Below are 16,801 nucleotides of genomic sequence, written 5' to 3' on the forward strand. Positions count from 1 at the left end.
TTAACATGTAAAGGACTGCTTGCCATCTGGGGGAGAGGGTGGAGGGAGGGAGGGGAAAAAATTGGAACAGAAGTGAGTGCAAGGGATAATGCTGTAAAAATTACCCTGGCATGGGTTCTGTCCATAAAAAGTTATTAATTAAAAAAAAACCCAAAGTTAATTATCTTTACAATATGTTTGTCATTATATAAATTGTTCTCCTGATTCAGTTCATGTCACTTTGCATTGGTTTATGTCTTCCCAGTTTATCTAAAATTCATCCCCTTCAACATTTCTTATAGCCCAATAGTATTCCATCATATGTTCAGTATACTATAACATGTTAAGGCACTTCCTAAATGAGGGCCACTCCCTCAATTTCTAATTCTTTGACACTTTTCCAACTCTTTTTAATGCTATAAATATTTTTGTACATATAGGTCCCTTTTTTATTTATTTAGTAAAGGTATCACTGAATCAAAGGATATATACAGTTTAATAGATTTTAGAACAAGTTCCAAATTGCTTTCCAGAATTGTTTTCTGGATTAGTTCACAGGTCCACCAACATTGGATCACCTTTTTTCCCATATGCCCTCCAACAACTGTCATTTTACATTTTTGCCAGTTTTGCCAATTTGAAGAATATAAAATGGGTACCTCAGAGATAGTTTCATTTGTACTTCTATGTTTATTAGTGGTTTAGAGCACTTTTTTTTCACATGGCTATTAATAGCTTTGTTTCTTCTTCTGAAAACATCTATTCATATACTTTGATGATTTATTAATTGGGAAATGGAACTTACTCTTACAAATTTGACTCAGTTTCCTACATAACTTAGAAATGAAATCTTTATCAGAGAAACTTGCTGTTAAGACCCCCCCCCAGATCCTTGCTTCTTTCTCTAATTTTAATTGCATTTGCTTTATTTGTACAAAATCTTTTTCATTTTACAAAATCAAAATTGTCTATTTTGCCACCTGTTAACTTCTATATTTTTTATTTGGTCATGAACTCTTTTCTCTATCATACATATAGATCTGACAGGTAATGTCTTCTTCTAATTTGCTAATTTATGTCTAAATTCTGTACCCATTTGGGGCTTATCTTAGTATATGTTGCAAGAAACTAGCTAATTTCCAGTTTTCTTAGTAGTGTTGGCCATATAATGAGTTCTTACTTCAATAGTTGGGAACTTTGGGTCATATGCCTTTTATTTTCTTTTCAAGGCAATTAGGATTAAATGACTTGTTCAAGGTGACACAGCTAATAAGTGTAAAGTATCTGAACCGGATTTGAACTCGGGTTCAGTGTTCTATGCCCTAGGCCATCTATCTGCCCCGATATATCTTTTTAATTCTCCCTCACTTCTCTCTTCTCTCTTTTGAATAATGAGTCCCCGTCTAAGGATTCCAGGCAAGGTATCCTCATTTAGTCTTAAAATTGCTTCCTTCCATTAATAACATCATTTGCTTCCATTGGTCATCTGAACTTTGAGCATCTCTATGCATAGACATTTTAATAAACTTTTATTCAATTTAATTAGTTTAAGTGTCTACCATATACAAGATATTGTACTAAATACTAAGGATACAAAGACAATAAATGTAAGCATAAATAAATGGAAGAATAAATGCAGCATAAATATGAGTTTGAGGTAGCTTAACACATAATAAATATATCTCAAAGTCCTTTAAGTTTAAGTTTTACAAAGAATTTTCCTTACCCCAATCTTGTGAAGTCGGGTAGTGATCGTAGCATTATATCCAAATTACAGACAGGATAACTGAGAAGTTATATGATATTGTTTGAGGATTCCAACTGAAATAAATGGATCCCGAACTTAGCACTCTAGCCACTCCCACCATGGAAAACACCCAATGTAATGCTCTTTCTTAAGATCCTATTTCTTGAACCGGAAGCACCTCAGAGTTCACCCACCTGGTTTAACTTGTCTTCTTTTATAAAGAGCAATTTGCTGAGGATCACACTTGTGTTAAATAAGAGATAACAAGATTTGAACTCAGGGCTTTTGATTCCAAAGCCAACTAGCTTTCTACAATGCTCAGCTGCCCCACTTCCAGCATCCACTGGATGTGTGCAATTAGATCATCAATCAATTAGAACAAAGGTCAGAGTAAATACTGAATTAGAAAAAAGGACAAAACTGAAATGAAAAAACTAAAAAGTCATATGGTGTTGCTGTTTTAATATCACTCAACCTGTTTGTTTTTTAACAAACTGTCAACCCTAAAAAAAGGGGATGGAAAAGGACTTTTTCTTTTTTTTTTTTAATTAAAGTTTTTATTTACAAAACATATGCATGGGTAATTTTTCAACACTGACCCTGAAATAGTCCAGGAAATAAAATTCAGAACAGCCAAGGTGTTTTGCAACTTAGAAATCAGTAGAGATCCGCCCCAAATCCAAATAGAGACAGGCTTATAAGCAATTCTTGTTCTGCCTTGTGGTTACAACACTGACTCGACTTCTCGCTCGAGAAGGGTGATGCTGGGGAGCTTACAGGATGTCTGACATTGTTAGGCAAGCATTCTGTCTGGACATAAAAAACACTTCCCTTAATTTAGTTTAAGCAACATTTTCCTATAAGCCTGAGGCCCTTGACCCAGGGATGAGGGGGCCAGTCTTTTGTCCATTTTAACCCTTGCAAAGTCTTCTGTTCCAAATTATTCTTCTCCCCACTCTCTCTCCTAGATGGCAGGTAGTTCAATATATGTTAAATATGTAAAATATATGTTATATCCAATATATTTATACAGTTATCTTGTTGCACAAGAAAAATCGAATGAAGAAGGAAAAAAAAAAAACTGGGAAAGAAAACAAAATGCAAGCAAACCACAACAAAGAGAGTGAGAATGCTATGTTGTGGTCCACACTCAGTTCCCATGGTCCTCTCTCTGGTGTCTATGGCTTTCTTCAACAATGAACAATTGGAACTGGTTTGAATCATCTCATTGGTGATGAGAGCCATGTCTATCAGAATTGATCATTGCATAATCTTCCTGTTGCTGTGTATAATGATCTCTGATGGTCCTGCTCATTTCACTCAGCATCAGTTCATGTCAGTCTCTCCAGGCCTCTCGGAAATCATCCTGTTGGTCATTTCTTACCGAACACTAATATTCCATAGCATTCATATTCCATAAGTTATTCAGCCATTCTCCCACTGATGGGCATCCACTCAGTTTCCAGTTTCTTGCCACTACAAACAGGGCTGCCACAAACATTTTTGCACATGTGGGTCCCTTTCCCTCCTTTAATATCTCTTTGGGATATAAGCCTAGCAGAAACACAGCTGGATCAAAGGGTATGAACAGTTTTTGAGCATAGTGACTTTTTTCCTTAGAAAAGTTTTGATCAGTACAAAAAAACTCAAACCCCTCTTTTACCAGAATCTTTCCCCAATCCCTCTTAATTCTAGTGCTTTCCCTCTGTTATTTATATATTTAATCTGTATATAACTGCCTTCTATGGATTGTATACAGTCATTGTATACAGTGTCAGCAACCCTGCAACAACAATCTCTTGGTAAAGATTTAGCTACCCTGATTAATACAATAATTCTATAAGACTCACGTGGAATGGTGCTATTCATCTCCAGAGAGTGACGTGTTGAACTTAAAGCAGATTGAAAAAGATAATTTTCTTTATTTGTTTTTTTTTCCACACCAGGACTAATTGGAGAAATGTTTCCAATGACTTCTTATGTATAATGGGTATTGTTTTCTTGCCTTTTCAGTGTGGGAAGGGGGGAGAAAGAAAGAAAATTTGGAACTGAAAATAAAAAAATTTTAATTAAAAATAATTTTAAATTACTGAGGAATTGCTCTTTAACCCCCCTTTTTTTGTACCTCCAGTGCTTATATCATAGTGCCTGGTACACAGCAGGCACTTAATAAATGTTTATTGATTATTAACAGTTAAAGGATACTAAAAATGCTTTGGCAAACAAACAGCCAAGTACACTGTTTAGAGTACAAGTTCATTTGCAAAACATTGTGTAAGAGATTGACAGATTATAAACAAAATCACCTCAAAAAAACACCCCAAAACAAAGGAACAAACAAACGTATCCACAGAAAGCAGTGCGACAAAAACCAAGTCCCCAAAGAGTCTCCCGTAAGCTCTGGCTTGTCCAGGCCATCCAAAAGTATTCACTCTTCTCTTGCTGCTAGAATGAATGACCTTTGGGGTAGATCTAGTCAGTAACCGTCCCGTTAGGTGACTTTGAGGAAGTGAGACACTGAGTCGATCATTAAGTTAAACTCAGCACGGGGTTTATTGATCATTTACAGACTATGAGAACATTACTCACCCAAAAAGGATATAAGCTTGGGGCTCCTGGTACTTCCCTGCCAGCCCTGAAGCAGAGAAATAAAGCCAGACACCTTTGAACCAGAGTATCAAACAATAGACTAACTCTAGATGGCCCCAGATGCTAGGGGGGTTGTAAAGCAAAGGAGCCCTGTACCCCTATCTAATCACCAAGGAATACACTAGCCCTGATTCAGATAAGGCAAAACACCAGAGTTAGTAGAATTCTTTGAGGGATGATTCCTTCCTCAGATAGCATTCTGTATAATGTGTGACCCTATGAGCCTGGCCTATTATCCAATATATAATTAACATAATATATTAATACTATCGTGTTATTATATTTTTAATAAATTAATAGGACATCATAATAAATCCAGTAATATAAATCTATTAGTCACTCAAGCTACTTCTGTCGGTAGGTCTCTTCCTGCTCCCCTGAGACTCATTTACCCTTCATAGCAGCTTTGAAGCCTTCAATGGTTCTCTATTGCCTTATGAGAAAAACTCAAGCTCCTCTTCCTCCTCAGATTTCTAGTTCCTCCTCTTAATATTTCTTTCCACACAATCTAATCCCAAAGAGCTCACTCTACTTCTGTATCTTTGTCCAGAACTTCCCCTGTTGAACTCCTAGCCTTCCTTTAAACTCTCAAATCCCACCACCTCCGGGAAGGTCCCATTTGGTGCTTTTCTGGTTTGTAAGGATGCTGAAACTTCTGACATCCCTTTGTACTCCGTGGATAGCCTTTATCTTGGGCTTTTTAGTCCTCTGGGTTTGTGCCTCATTCTGTGAGTTCCAGGCAGGGATGGTGTTATGTTAGGTAAACTGTGCCAACCTAGTCTCTCCTAGAACCTCCGATTGCTAAATTTTCAGTGTGAACACTTACACCTGAGAATTAACGAACGCTACAAATGAAGGCTTGCTTCGTTGTTTTGTTGAACATCTAAAGAAAGTAATTAAGAAAATGTCAGAAAATCACAGGAACCTTGAAAGTGTGATATGGATTATTGCAGCTCTCTTTGTGATGGCAAAGAATTGGAAATTGAGGAGCTATCCATCGAGTGAGGACGGCTGAACAAGCTATATATGATTGTGATGGAATATCATTGTGCTATGAGAAATGATGAGCAGGATGCTTTCAGAACAACCTAGAAAGAACTGATGCAACGTGAACTGAACAGATCCAAGAGAACAGCGTACACACTTACAGTAATGTTGTACCTACTATATGACTGTGTGAATGACTTAGCTATTCTCAATGATACAAGATCATTCAGAAGGACTTATAAGAAAAATGCAATCCACTTCCAGGAGAATGATGGAGTAAAAACTTTCTTTTTCTTCCTTTTTTTCTCTTTTCTTTTTTTGATCTGTGTTCTCTTTTGTAACATGGCTAATATGGAAATATGCTTTGTATGACTGCACATGTATATAATATATCAAATTGCTTGACTTCTCAAAGAGGGGAAGGAGAGGAAGAAAAGGAATTTAAAACTCAAAAATTATTTTGAAAATGAACTTTAAAATTGTTTTTACATGTAATTGAAAAAATAAATTTGAAACATCCTTTTTTTTTTTGTTCACCACTGGTATTTTATTTTATTATAGTTTTTTTATATACAAAACAAGCATGGATAATTTTTCAACACTGACCCTTGCAAAAACTTGTTTCAACTTTTCCTCTCCTTCCCTCCATCCCCTCCCCTAGATGACAGGTAATCCCATACATAAAAACATCCTTTAAAAAAAAAGTGTGGTATGTAGGGCAGCTAAATGATGAAGTGGATAGAGCATTAGCCCTAGTCAGGAAGATCTGAGTTCAAATCCAGCCTCAGAAAAGTTTACTAGCTGTGTGACCCCAGGCAAGTCACTTAACCCCAATTGTCTCATTCCCCCAAAAAGCATCATATGAGGACTTTTTTTCTTAGAGAAAGAACATTTTTTTCCTCTTGGTTAAAAATTTACCAGCAGAGCAATTTGTAACTATGTCCAAAGAGCTATAAAACTGTACATACCTTTGATCCAGAAGTGTTATTACTGGGTTCATAGCTTAAAGAGATTATTTTAAAAGAAGGAAAAGGACCCACATGTGGAAAAAATGTTTGTAGCAGCTCTTTAAAAAAAATACTAATACCTTTTTATTTGTCAAAATACATGTGAAGGGAGTTTTCAATATTCACCCTTGCAAAAACTTGTGTTCCAAGTTTTTCTCCCTCTTTCCCCACCTCCCCTTTAGACAGCAAGTAATTCAATATAGGTTAAACATGTGCAATTCTTCTAAACCTATTCCCATATTTAGCATTCTGTAGCAATCATTTCTGTCATGGCAAGGAATTAAAAACTGAGTAAATGCCTATCCTTTGGTGAATGACTGAACAAGTTCTAGTATATGAAGGAATGGAATAATATGATTGTTCTATAAGAAATGATGAGCAGGCTCTTTTCAGAAAAATTTGAAAAAACGTATGTAAACTAATGCTGAGTGAAGCGAGCAGAACCAAGAGAATATCGCACGCAATAACAACAAGATTATGTGATAATCAACAGGTGGACTTGGCTCTTCTCAGCAATGCAGTAATTCAAAGCAATTCCAATAGAGTTGGGATGGGAAAATGTCATCCACATCCAGAGAGAGAACTATGGAGACTGAGTGTGGATCAAAGCATAGTTTTTTCACCTTTTTTAAAAAAAGTTTGTTTACTCTGTGCATACTTTCTAATGCAGCAGTGTTTCTACTGGGCTTGTAACCCAGAGATCATAAAAGGGGGAAAGAGACCCACGTGTGCAAGAATGTTTGTGGCAGCCCTTTTTGTAGTGGCAAGGAACTGGAAACTGAGGGGATGCCCATCGGCTGAAGAATGGCTGAATAAGTGATGGTATATGAATGGTATGGAATATTATTGTTCTATAAGAAATGATCAGCAGGATGCTTTCAGAAAGAGCTGGAGAGTTACAGGAACTGATGTGAAATGAAGGGAGCAGAACCAGGAGATCACTGCACATGGCGACATCAATATTATATGCCGATCAATTCTGATGGACGTGGCTCAGGCCACTTCCAATGATCTTGTGATGAAGAGAGCCATCTACACCCAGAGAGAGGGCTATGGGAACTGAGAGTGGATCACAACGTAGCATTTCATTCCTTTTATTGTTCACTTGCATTTTGTTTTCTTACTCATTTTCTTTCTTTTTTGATCTGATTTTTCTTGTGCAACAAGAGAATTGTATAAATATAGTTATGCACATTGGATTTAACATATATTTTAACATGTATAACATATATTGGATTGCTTGCCATCTAGGGGAGGAGGTGAGGGGAAAATCCAGAACACAAGGCTATGCAAGGGTCAATGTTGAAAAATTATCTGTGCATATGATTTGAAAATAAAAACCTTCAAAAAAATTTTTTAAAGTTTATTTTTTCCTTCTTATGGCTTTTTTCCCCCTTTGGTCTGTTTTTCTTGTACAATATGACAAATATGGAAATATGGTTAAAAGAATTGCATATTTTTGTTTTTCTTCCCGGGTTATTTATTTCTACCTTCTGAATCCAATTCTCCCTGTGCAACAAGAGAACTGTTCGATTCTGCACACATAGATTGTATCTAGGATATACTGTAACCTATTCAACATGTCAAGGACTGCTTGCCATCTGGGGGAGGGGGTGAAAGGAAGGAGAGGAAAAATCGGAACAGAAGTGAATGCAAGGGATAATGCTGTAAAAAATGACACTGGCATGGGTTCTATCAATAAAAAGTTATTTAAAAAAATAAAAGAATTGCATAAATTCAACCTGTATCAGATTGCTTGCTGTCTTGAAGAGGAGGGAGATAAAGAGGGGAAAAAAAAATGGGAACACAAAGCTTTACAAAATGAATGTTTAGTTGAAAACTATCTTTGCATGTATTTTGAAAAAAAAAAAGCTATTATCAAAATTTTAAAAATGAATTTTTAAAACTGTCTTTAGGAATATTTGGGGGGGAAATACTATTGAAGAGTTAAAAATAACAACATTCACGTCCCTGCCCCCAGCTGAGGTTCTTTGTATATCATAGATACTTAACGTTAATAATTATTGAATGAATGATTTTTTTTTTTTTTTTTTAAGATTGCCTTGCTAGTGGCTTCTTGAGCTGGGCTGGGCTGGTCCTAGTCCAGCAGGCACAGTCAGTTCATTGTTCATTCTCCAAGAGAAGTCAGGATAATAAACCAAGATGTAAAAGCAATAATTGTTGCCAAAGAATTTCTGCTCGGACACCTTTCTGACATCTTGGGATTAAACCAAGAACTACAGAATTCGTCATCAAGTGACAAAGCTAGTCAAGCAAGGAAGGCTTCTTGGAGGAAGTGAGTCTGGACAGAGCGAGGGGGGTAAGCTGATGTGTCCGAGACCCCTCCCAATTCTGAGAATACGGGACTCTTTCCCTCCCCACCCACACTCAGGGCATCAGGATTGGTCCAGACCAGGGCACGCCCCCTCTTATCTCCACTGAGACGGGGACCAAAGAGAAAGGGAGCAGAGGGGGTTGGCTGGAAGAGGGAGGTAGAAAGAGACCAGGGGAGGGAACGAAACGAGATCGATAAGGAGAGTCTGAGACTGAGGCGGAGAAGAGAGGCGGTGGTCAGGTCGGGCACCCAGCGAGGACCGAGTAACTGCGATTGGAGAGGGCAGAAGGTAAGCACCGAGCGGCTCCCGGGAGGAGCAAAGGAGCGCAAAGGCAGACGGTAGGGCTACACGTTCCGCTTTCCCTCCTGGCAGAACCCAAGGATGGCAGCGACAGACCGGACAGGGCCAGGTGAGGGGGCTCGGAGATCGGGGGGCTCGGACCGCCCGGGGACCCCCCTGACTCGGCCCTCTCCTCATCCAGGCTCCAGCCCCCCGACCCCCGCCTCCATCCCGGAGCTGATTAGGAAGAAGCGAGATGGGGATCGCCTGGAGGATGCTGAGATTCGGAGCTTTATTCAGGGGGTGACAGAGGGGACAGTGCAGGAGGCGCAAATAGGTGACCTACCTGCCCCAAGCCCCAGAACCACCCCGGGACCCCAACTTCCCCAGTCCCTGCGCCACTCGGGCAGCATCTATTGCCCCCTCAGGCTCTCCCTGTGCCCACAGGTGCCATGCTCATGGCTATCCGGTTGCGAGGGATGGACCTGGGCGAGACAGAGATTCTGACCCGAGCCCTGGCCGAGTCTGGGCAGCAGCTTCAGTGGCCCGAGGCCTGGGGACGGCTGCTGGTGGACAAGCATTCAACAGGGGGTGTGGGGGACAAAGTCAGCCTGGTCTTGGCGCCTGCTCTGGCCGCCTGCGGCTGCAAGGTCAGTCCCCTGCCCCCTCTCCCTGGGGGCTCTAGGCCTGGGTGTAAGGGAGGGATGGCTGGGAGACAGAGGGGAAGAGATGAAGCAGGTCCTCCCTATTAGGCTTTCTCCCCACTGTCCACTTCAACTCTGCTCGGAACTCCGGCTCAGAGCGGCTCTGTCTCAGGCAGACTGTCGTTTCAGAACAGACTGAGCTGCAGGACCCCAAATTGTGGGGGGAAGGGGGGGCTGAGCACTGAAGTCTGGAGGAGGGAGAACAGGGAGGTTCCAGCCCTTGGTGGTGGGATGGGGCTGGGGTCTCATCCACACAGGTGCCGATGATCAGCGGCCGGGGACTGGGACACACCGGGGGCACGCTGGACAAGCTGGAATCCATCCCAGGCTTCTCGGTGGTACAAAGTCCAGAGCAGGTATTGGGCAAAGGACCCTGGCTGGGGCCCCTCATGAACAGTCATCTGTGGGTGAGACAGTCCTAATTGAAGGGCACATGAGTGCCGGGAGAAAGCTGGTCCCAAATCCCCCGGGGGGGGGCACGGATCCATGGGGCATTACCATCTGGGGGGCTGCGGTCACTAATGGGGATCCTCCCCGCCCGGGAGATCAGATGCGGGAGCTGCTGGAGCATGCAGGCTGCTGCATTGTGGGGCAGAGTCAGGAGCTGGTCCCTGCAGACAAAGTCCTCTATGCCATCCGGGATGTGACTGCCACAGTGGACAGCCTCCCCCTCATCACAGGTGACCTGCTCCCCACCCCTGCTGGAGGCTACTCTGACCCCGGTTAGGAACAGCCTATCCATCGGTGACTGGACCCATGCCATGTCTCCGTGCCCCCCGCTGGACGGGAGAGGTCCCGATTCTAGCCCAAGCGCCCCCTCTCTGCCCCTCCAGCCTCCATCCTCAGTAAGAAGGCTGTGGAACAACTCTCGACCCTGGTGGTGGATGTGAAATTTGGAGAAGCAGCCATCTTCCCAAGCCAAGAAAGAGCTCGGGAGCTAGCCCACGCCCTGGTGAGTGAGTGGGACCGAGGCTCCTTCATTGCTCAATGTTCACCGCAGAGTATTTCCTCCTCGAGAGCTTCCTGTGCCAATAAAATCACCAACCTAGGTCTTGGGCTCGGGTGGGGGATACTGTGGGGGCCAGAGATCAGGGTCTAGGAAAGGTGAACCTTGAAAGTCAGAGTTTTATAACTTATTTTTTATTATTACCTTCATAACTTTATATTCAAATAATAAAAATCATCCATTCATGAGAAAAATAATCCTTCCCCCTTTTCCCTTCCCTCTTCACTTTGTCTTCCCCTTTCCCTGCTCCCCTCACTCCTTCCCTTTCCCCTACCTCTCCTCCTCTGCTTTGTCCCTCCCCTATTCTCCCCCTTCCTCTTCTCCCCTCCCTTCTTTCCTCTACCTCTCCTCCTCTTCCCTCCTTCCCCCTTTCTCCCTTCCCCTTTCCACCTTCTTTTCCCTGTTCCCCCTTTCCCTCTCCTTATTCCCTTTCCCCCTCTCCTATCCCTTCCCTTTTTCTCCCTTCTCTTCTCCCACCCCAAACATTCAGCAGCAGATAGGTAGAACTTGGTAGCAGAAGGAAGGGCGTTCCCAAAAATGGGACTGTGAGGGGGGCACCAAGGGGGAAAGGGGCATGAAATGGTCCCACGGGGCATGAACAGAAGGCGTGAAGGGCCGTGGAGGCAGAAGGGGCTAGAAAGGCACCAGTGTGGAGGACCTTTAATACCAGCTGGAGTGACTGGGCTCATCCTAGTGCTACTAGGCAACCGCTGCAGGCTCAGCAGCCGAATAACCCGGCTGAAGGAGCGGATGACCATTTTTGCTCATACTTGGGTGATTCTTCCCAGGTTGGCTGAGAGAAGAGATGAGAGGCAGAGAGACTTCAGGGAAAAGGCATAAGGGCCTGAATGAGAGGGGAGGAGGGGGATGATGCAGTCAGTCAGTCAGTCAGTCAGTCAGTCAGTCAGCAATGACTCAGTTATGTCCCAGGTACTGTGGAAACTTCTAAAGATATCAAAACACAGTCACTTCCTTCAAAAGGAGCTCCGAGTCCCAGACACCACGCCAACAATTCTGTCCAGACAATTATTATAGATATGTATGGATGATATAGATAACAGAATAAAGGGATTCCCCAGTTGGCACAAAGCACACATATCCTAGGACTTGGCGGCTGATGGAATGTGAAAGAGAGGGAGCAAGGGCCGGGGAGAGCCGTTCGCTGCATTTGGAGGAGGCAGGTCTGGAGGGAGGCTGAGGAGCTCAGTGCAGAGCAGAGCCCCAGACCCTTTGGCAATCTGATGAAGTCTCTGTACTCTGTCTCAGAACGACGCTTTTAAACATTCATAATGGAAGGAAATGTTGCATTTCAGTTAATTATGAGAAGAAAGGATGTAATTATTTTCCCATTTCATGAAATCAGTCCTCACGTGGGAGTCCACAGACCCAAGTTAAAAACCCCTGGTTTGGGGCATAGTAAGCTTGGGATGCTAGTGGGGCCACAAGGCGGGCAGCTCCAGGTGGAATTGTGCGCTTTGTGATCCAGGTTTAGACTCGGGACTCATCTGAGCTACTATTAGCCACCAGAGAGAGGGTAAGTCAACAAAAAAGAGGGATTAAAGGGTAAAGAGAAAAAGGCTTAGAGCAACCTTGAAGAGCAGCCACCTTTCAAGAAAGGGAGAAGGTGAGTCAGGAAAAGGAAGTTGGGAATGAGTCAGAGAGGGAGGAGGAAACAACCTGAGGCAAGAGAGAGAATTCATGACCAGACACTCAAATGGCCCAAAAGCTACAGAGAGAGCAACAAAGGGAGGCCTTTGAGAGACCACTGAGGGATTAGGACTGGAAGCCATGTTGCAGCGTGGTGAGGATCCAGGATGCACTTGGACTCGATGGAGAAAAACTCCATGCCAACTTGTATACCAATGAGAATCTCCTCTACAAGGGGCTTGAATACCTGCGGTGACAGGGAACTTACTACCTAATTTAGCAGGCAACGGAGCAGTAAATTTACCTAGAAATGTGGCGGTGACAGAGAGAGAGACAGATGATTGAGGTCCAGGTAGTAAAGTCAGCCCAGGCCATGGGAAGCCCTAAACATGCTGATGGCAAACTACAAGGAATCTGAATCTGAATGAATCTTAGAATCTGAAATGAAGGGCCCTGAAACGATCACCCATTTCTGATTTCGTGTTTGCCAAAAAGCAGAGACTCATTCATATCCAAAGGAATCTGAAACCTAGGGGCCGGAGTTCAAGTGCCTTAGAAATTGATGAAAAAAAAAAAGGTTTTCAAACCAGAGACAAGCAGAATTTATAATCGTGGGCCAGTCTGTCAAGATGAATTATAAAAGAGGAAGGGCACATTATCTAAGGCTCTTGCACACAGTTGGTGTCTAATAAGCGAATTAATTCCCCATGGGCCACCAGCATCAGTCCTTCAGACTCAGATTCTGCTCCGGCACTCACCATGGGCTGCAGCTCATACCCTGATTCTGAGGGCTTCTGAAATCCGGTTCAGACTAGTATCCAGTTATTACCCAGACAACAATAGCATGCGTTTAGTTTTGTTTTTTTTTTTTAAGTAATTAAGAAGGAAAAAAACGACAAGAAATAGAAAAAAACAAACCAGAAATATTCCCAGCAGGCATTCCCCAAGATCCTCTTCCCCAACAGCATCCACTTCATGCTCTCTCCCTTTCCCTCCTCCAAAAATCTCAGCTCGGTAAGCAACAGAACTGGTCACACTTTTGGTATTCGTAGCTCCAGCCTGATATACAGTAGGCACTTAATAAATGCTTATTGACAAATTGGTCAATCAGTAGAGAAAGGAGCCTTAGACACGGGTTGTCATGGTATGAGGCGTGTTTTAGGAGGGCTAGCCTTATGGCGAGGGTGTCTGGGGAGAGGAGGAGGAGTGGGGGGCACGGAAATCTGTTAGGAAGCTGTTGACATTTATCTGAGGGCACAGGGAGGGGAGGGCTCGGGGCAGGCAGGCCGGCCACCGTCCCAGAGATATGGGCAGATGCTGGCAGCCCAGGAGATGAACGTGGAGCGGGTCTCCGCAGGTGGGCGTGGGGGCCCGCCTGGGGGTCCGGGTGGCGGCCGCACTGACGACCATGGACAGCCCTCTGGGCCGCTGCGTGGGCCACGGCCTTGAAGTGGAGGAGGCCTTACAGTGCCTGGAGGGAGGAGGTCCCCCGGACTTACAGGACCTTGTCACCCAACTAGGTGTGTGAAGGGGGAGGGAGGGAGGGGGGAGAGGAAAGGGCTCTCTCCGTCCCCCTGCTCACCGGTCCCGCCTGACCCCGTCCCCAGGAGGATCCCTGCTGTGGCTGAATGGCCAAGCTCCAACCTTGACCCAGGGGACGGCCCGAGTGGGAGCCACGCTGGACAACGGCTCCGCGCTGGGCCAGTTCCGGGCCATGCTGGAGGCCCAGGGGGTGGCCCCCAAGCTGGCCCAAGCTCTGTGCTCGGGGTCTCCTGCCCAGCGCCAAGGCCTGCTCCCCACAGCCCCCACCAAGGAAGAGCTGAGAACAGCTTCAGAGGGTGAGGAGAACCCTAATCTCGAGGGCAGGCCCTCCATGGCAAGCACAAACCTTCCTCCTTACCTCTGTGCATGTCAATCACCCCCATGCCCCATCGCCCCCACCCAACTCCTCAGATGCCCTTCTCCCTCCCAACTCCCATCACTGCTTCTGTTCCTACCCCCCCCCCACTAAAACTCCCCCCCCCCCCCAGGGACAGTGGAGAAGATCCAGGCCCTGCCGCTGGCCCAGGTTCTCCACGAGCTGGGGGCTGGCCGGAACCGAGCAGGAGAGCCCCTCCACCACGATGTGGGGCTGGAGTTGCTGGTGAGCCTAGGACAGAGGGTCAGTGCAGGTGAGAACTGAAGTGGGGTTGGGGGGCAGGGCTCCTGCAAACCCCTGTGACTAAGGCTTCGGCTCCTGGTCTGGAGACTGGAGTAGAGGGGGGCAAACTCGGGGACAAAGAGAGAGGGTTCCAGCTCCCTGGTACCCACGGGACCTAGGTGCCCCTGACCACGACCCAGCCAGCCCCTTCCAGACACCCCCGGGGAAAGGCAGAGACCCCGAGGATGCAGCAAGCCTTCTAGCAGCACGGAAGGCACCCTACCCTAGGGCGACCGGAGCCCCACCACGGCTGGCTTCAGGCTCTCTCAGCTCTTGCTGCTGCTCAGCAACCCCCTCACTGTCCTCCCTCTACTTCTGCCCCAGCCAAAGCTCCTCCTGTCATGGGGATCCTCCTTGTTTTTTAGCCAATGCCCCTGGGCTCTGGGGGCCCCAGACATCCGACTTGGCTGCCCCCCCTCTTGGTTCCGGGTGAAACTGCTCCCTTTCCAATCGTTGCCCCTGCTTCTGATTCCTGGCCAGCCCTTGCTCAGCTCGGGTGGTCTCCCGGAGCTCTCCTTCTGTCCCCCCGGGTTCTGTGACAGCCTGTGCTTTCCATGAAGCTCTTGGCCCCAGAGCCCCCGATGTTGCTCTCTTTCCCCTCAGGAAGGACCCGGGATCCAGCCTCTCCCTAACCCTTCTGGTCTGTGACTAGGGTTGGCTGTCACTTCTTTGTCCCCCCGCCTCCATCCCCAGATTCCGTCTCCCTCCCGGGGTCTTTCCTGCCTTCCCTGACTTTTAGAAGCAGAACTCTGAGCTAGTTCAATGTAACACACACATGTTAAGCATCTGCTGCATCCAGTACCCTGCACTGGGAAGTGAGGGAGGGTCCCAGTTTCCCGAGTTCCCAGTAGAAGAGGACAGGGCTGGGCCATCACTAGAGAAAGCTCTGAAGGACATGTGACTTCTGGTCCAATTCACGGGGGTCAGGCCAGCCTGGAGGTGAGGGGCTATTAGTGGAGGGTAGGTCCTTACATGATGTGGAGAGGTTACAGGGCAGAGGGCAGAGGGCATGTGCCAGGCTGGCAATACAGAGGAAGAGGATGATAGGATTTATGGTGTGGGTGAGCTCAGAGCCAGATGGGGCTGGGGTTCCAGAGTGAGACCAGGACTGGCGATCCGGGCTTAGGGCCAGCAGCTCTGAGGGGGTCTTACGTGGGGGTGAGAAGTCAATGAAGGGAATGGCGAAAGAAAAGGGCCAAGGATGAACCTAGATGGACCACGGAGGGGTCGAGGAGGCAGGAGGGTCGTGGGGGGCATCTCCAAAGACCAAGGACCAAAATTAACAACAAAACCAACTCCCAGATCCAAGGTGCTTTAAGGATTCACAGCCCTTTGAGGCAGGGAGCAGAGTATTTTGATTCCCCCGCACCCAAGTGCCTGGGTAAGGGGCACAGAGGGATGGCCACGGAGCTCAGGGAAGGTGAGGCCTGAGAGGGGGCTCCGGGGAGGGCAGGGTGGGAGGCAGAGCGGCCAGCGGCTGGTGGGGACACCAGGGTCAAGGGCAGGCAGCCACCCTGTCCCAGGAGGAGCAGCAGCAGCAGCTCGGGGAGACCCTGGTCTGAGCCAAGGAAGGGGGCCGGAGGGGAGGACGCCGGGACGGGGGAGGAGGTGCTGGTCTGAGTAGGGGCCGCCCCGGGGTTTTACTTCCCTGGTCGGAGCAGGGCACCTGGTCTGGGTCTTCTGGCCCTGAGCCGGCCCCTCCCCCGCCCCCTTGGAGGGCTGTTCCCCCCATGAGACTGTAAGCTCTCTGAGGGCAGGGCCCGCCCTCGGCGCGCTCGCATCCCAGCCTGGCGCAGGGTAAGGGCTGTGGCCGCCTGCCCGCTGGCTCGGGGTGACAGCGCGGCCCCCATTCCTGCCCAGGGACCCCCTGGATCCGCGTGCACCACAAGGGCCCCGGCCTGAGTCCGAGACACCGCCAGAAGCTGCAGGAGGCCCTGACGCTGTCCGGCGGGGAGCCCTTCGTGCCGGACCCCTGCTTTCGGGAGCTCATCCTGCCCCCCTCCATGAGGGGCTGAGGCGAGCAGAGCCCCGACTTCCAGGCCCTTTCCTTCGGGCCAGATCTGCGTGTGTCTCTGTCCCCCCCGGGCCCCTCTCCCCGCGCCTGCCGCTGCCGCCTCCCGGGCCCCCTCGGTTGGGGAGAGGGCGTCTTCTCGGGAATAAAGTGCCCGCTCGGGCTTGAACTCAGCTCGCTTCCGGGGGCGGGGCCCCGCTGTCTGGTCTCTCGGTCCGTGCGCCCGGGGGCAGGGCGATGACGTCACAG

The 16,801-nt window shown here is 46.8% G+C and overlaps 1 protein-coding gene across 1 annotated transcript; it reads left to right on the forward strand.

Annotated features, from left to right (window-relative positions):
- Window positions 1-8,852: 8,852 nt before the first annotated feature.
- Window positions 8,853-16,725, forward strand: TYMP (thymidine phosphorylase). The gene is made up of 11 exons (XM_051962580.1): window positions 8,853-8,993; window positions 9,078-9,114; window positions 9,187-9,321; window positions 9,432-9,634; window positions 9,946-10,044; window positions 10,239-10,368; window positions 10,522-10,640; window positions 13,699-13,861; window positions 13,949-14,179; window positions 14,372-14,512; window positions 16,402-16,725. The coding sequence occupies exons 2-11, from the start codon at window positions 9,087-9,089 to the stop codon at window positions 16,554-16,556; spliced, it is 1,404 nt and encodes a 467-aa protein (XP_051818540.1). The 5' UTR covers window positions 8,853-8,993; window positions 9,078-9,086; the 3' UTR covers window positions 16,557-16,725.
- The last annotated feature ends 76 nt before the right edge of the window (window positions 16,726-16,801 follow it).

Source organism: Antechinus flavipes, chromosome 5 (genome assembly GCF_016432865.1).
Source record: "Antechinus flavipes isolate AdamAnt ecotype Samford, QLD, Australia chromosome 5, AdamAnt_v2, whole genome shotgun sequence".
Lineage (NCBI taxonomy): Eukaryota > Metazoa > Chordata > Mammalia > Dasyuromorphia > Dasyuridae > Antechinus > Antechinus flavipes.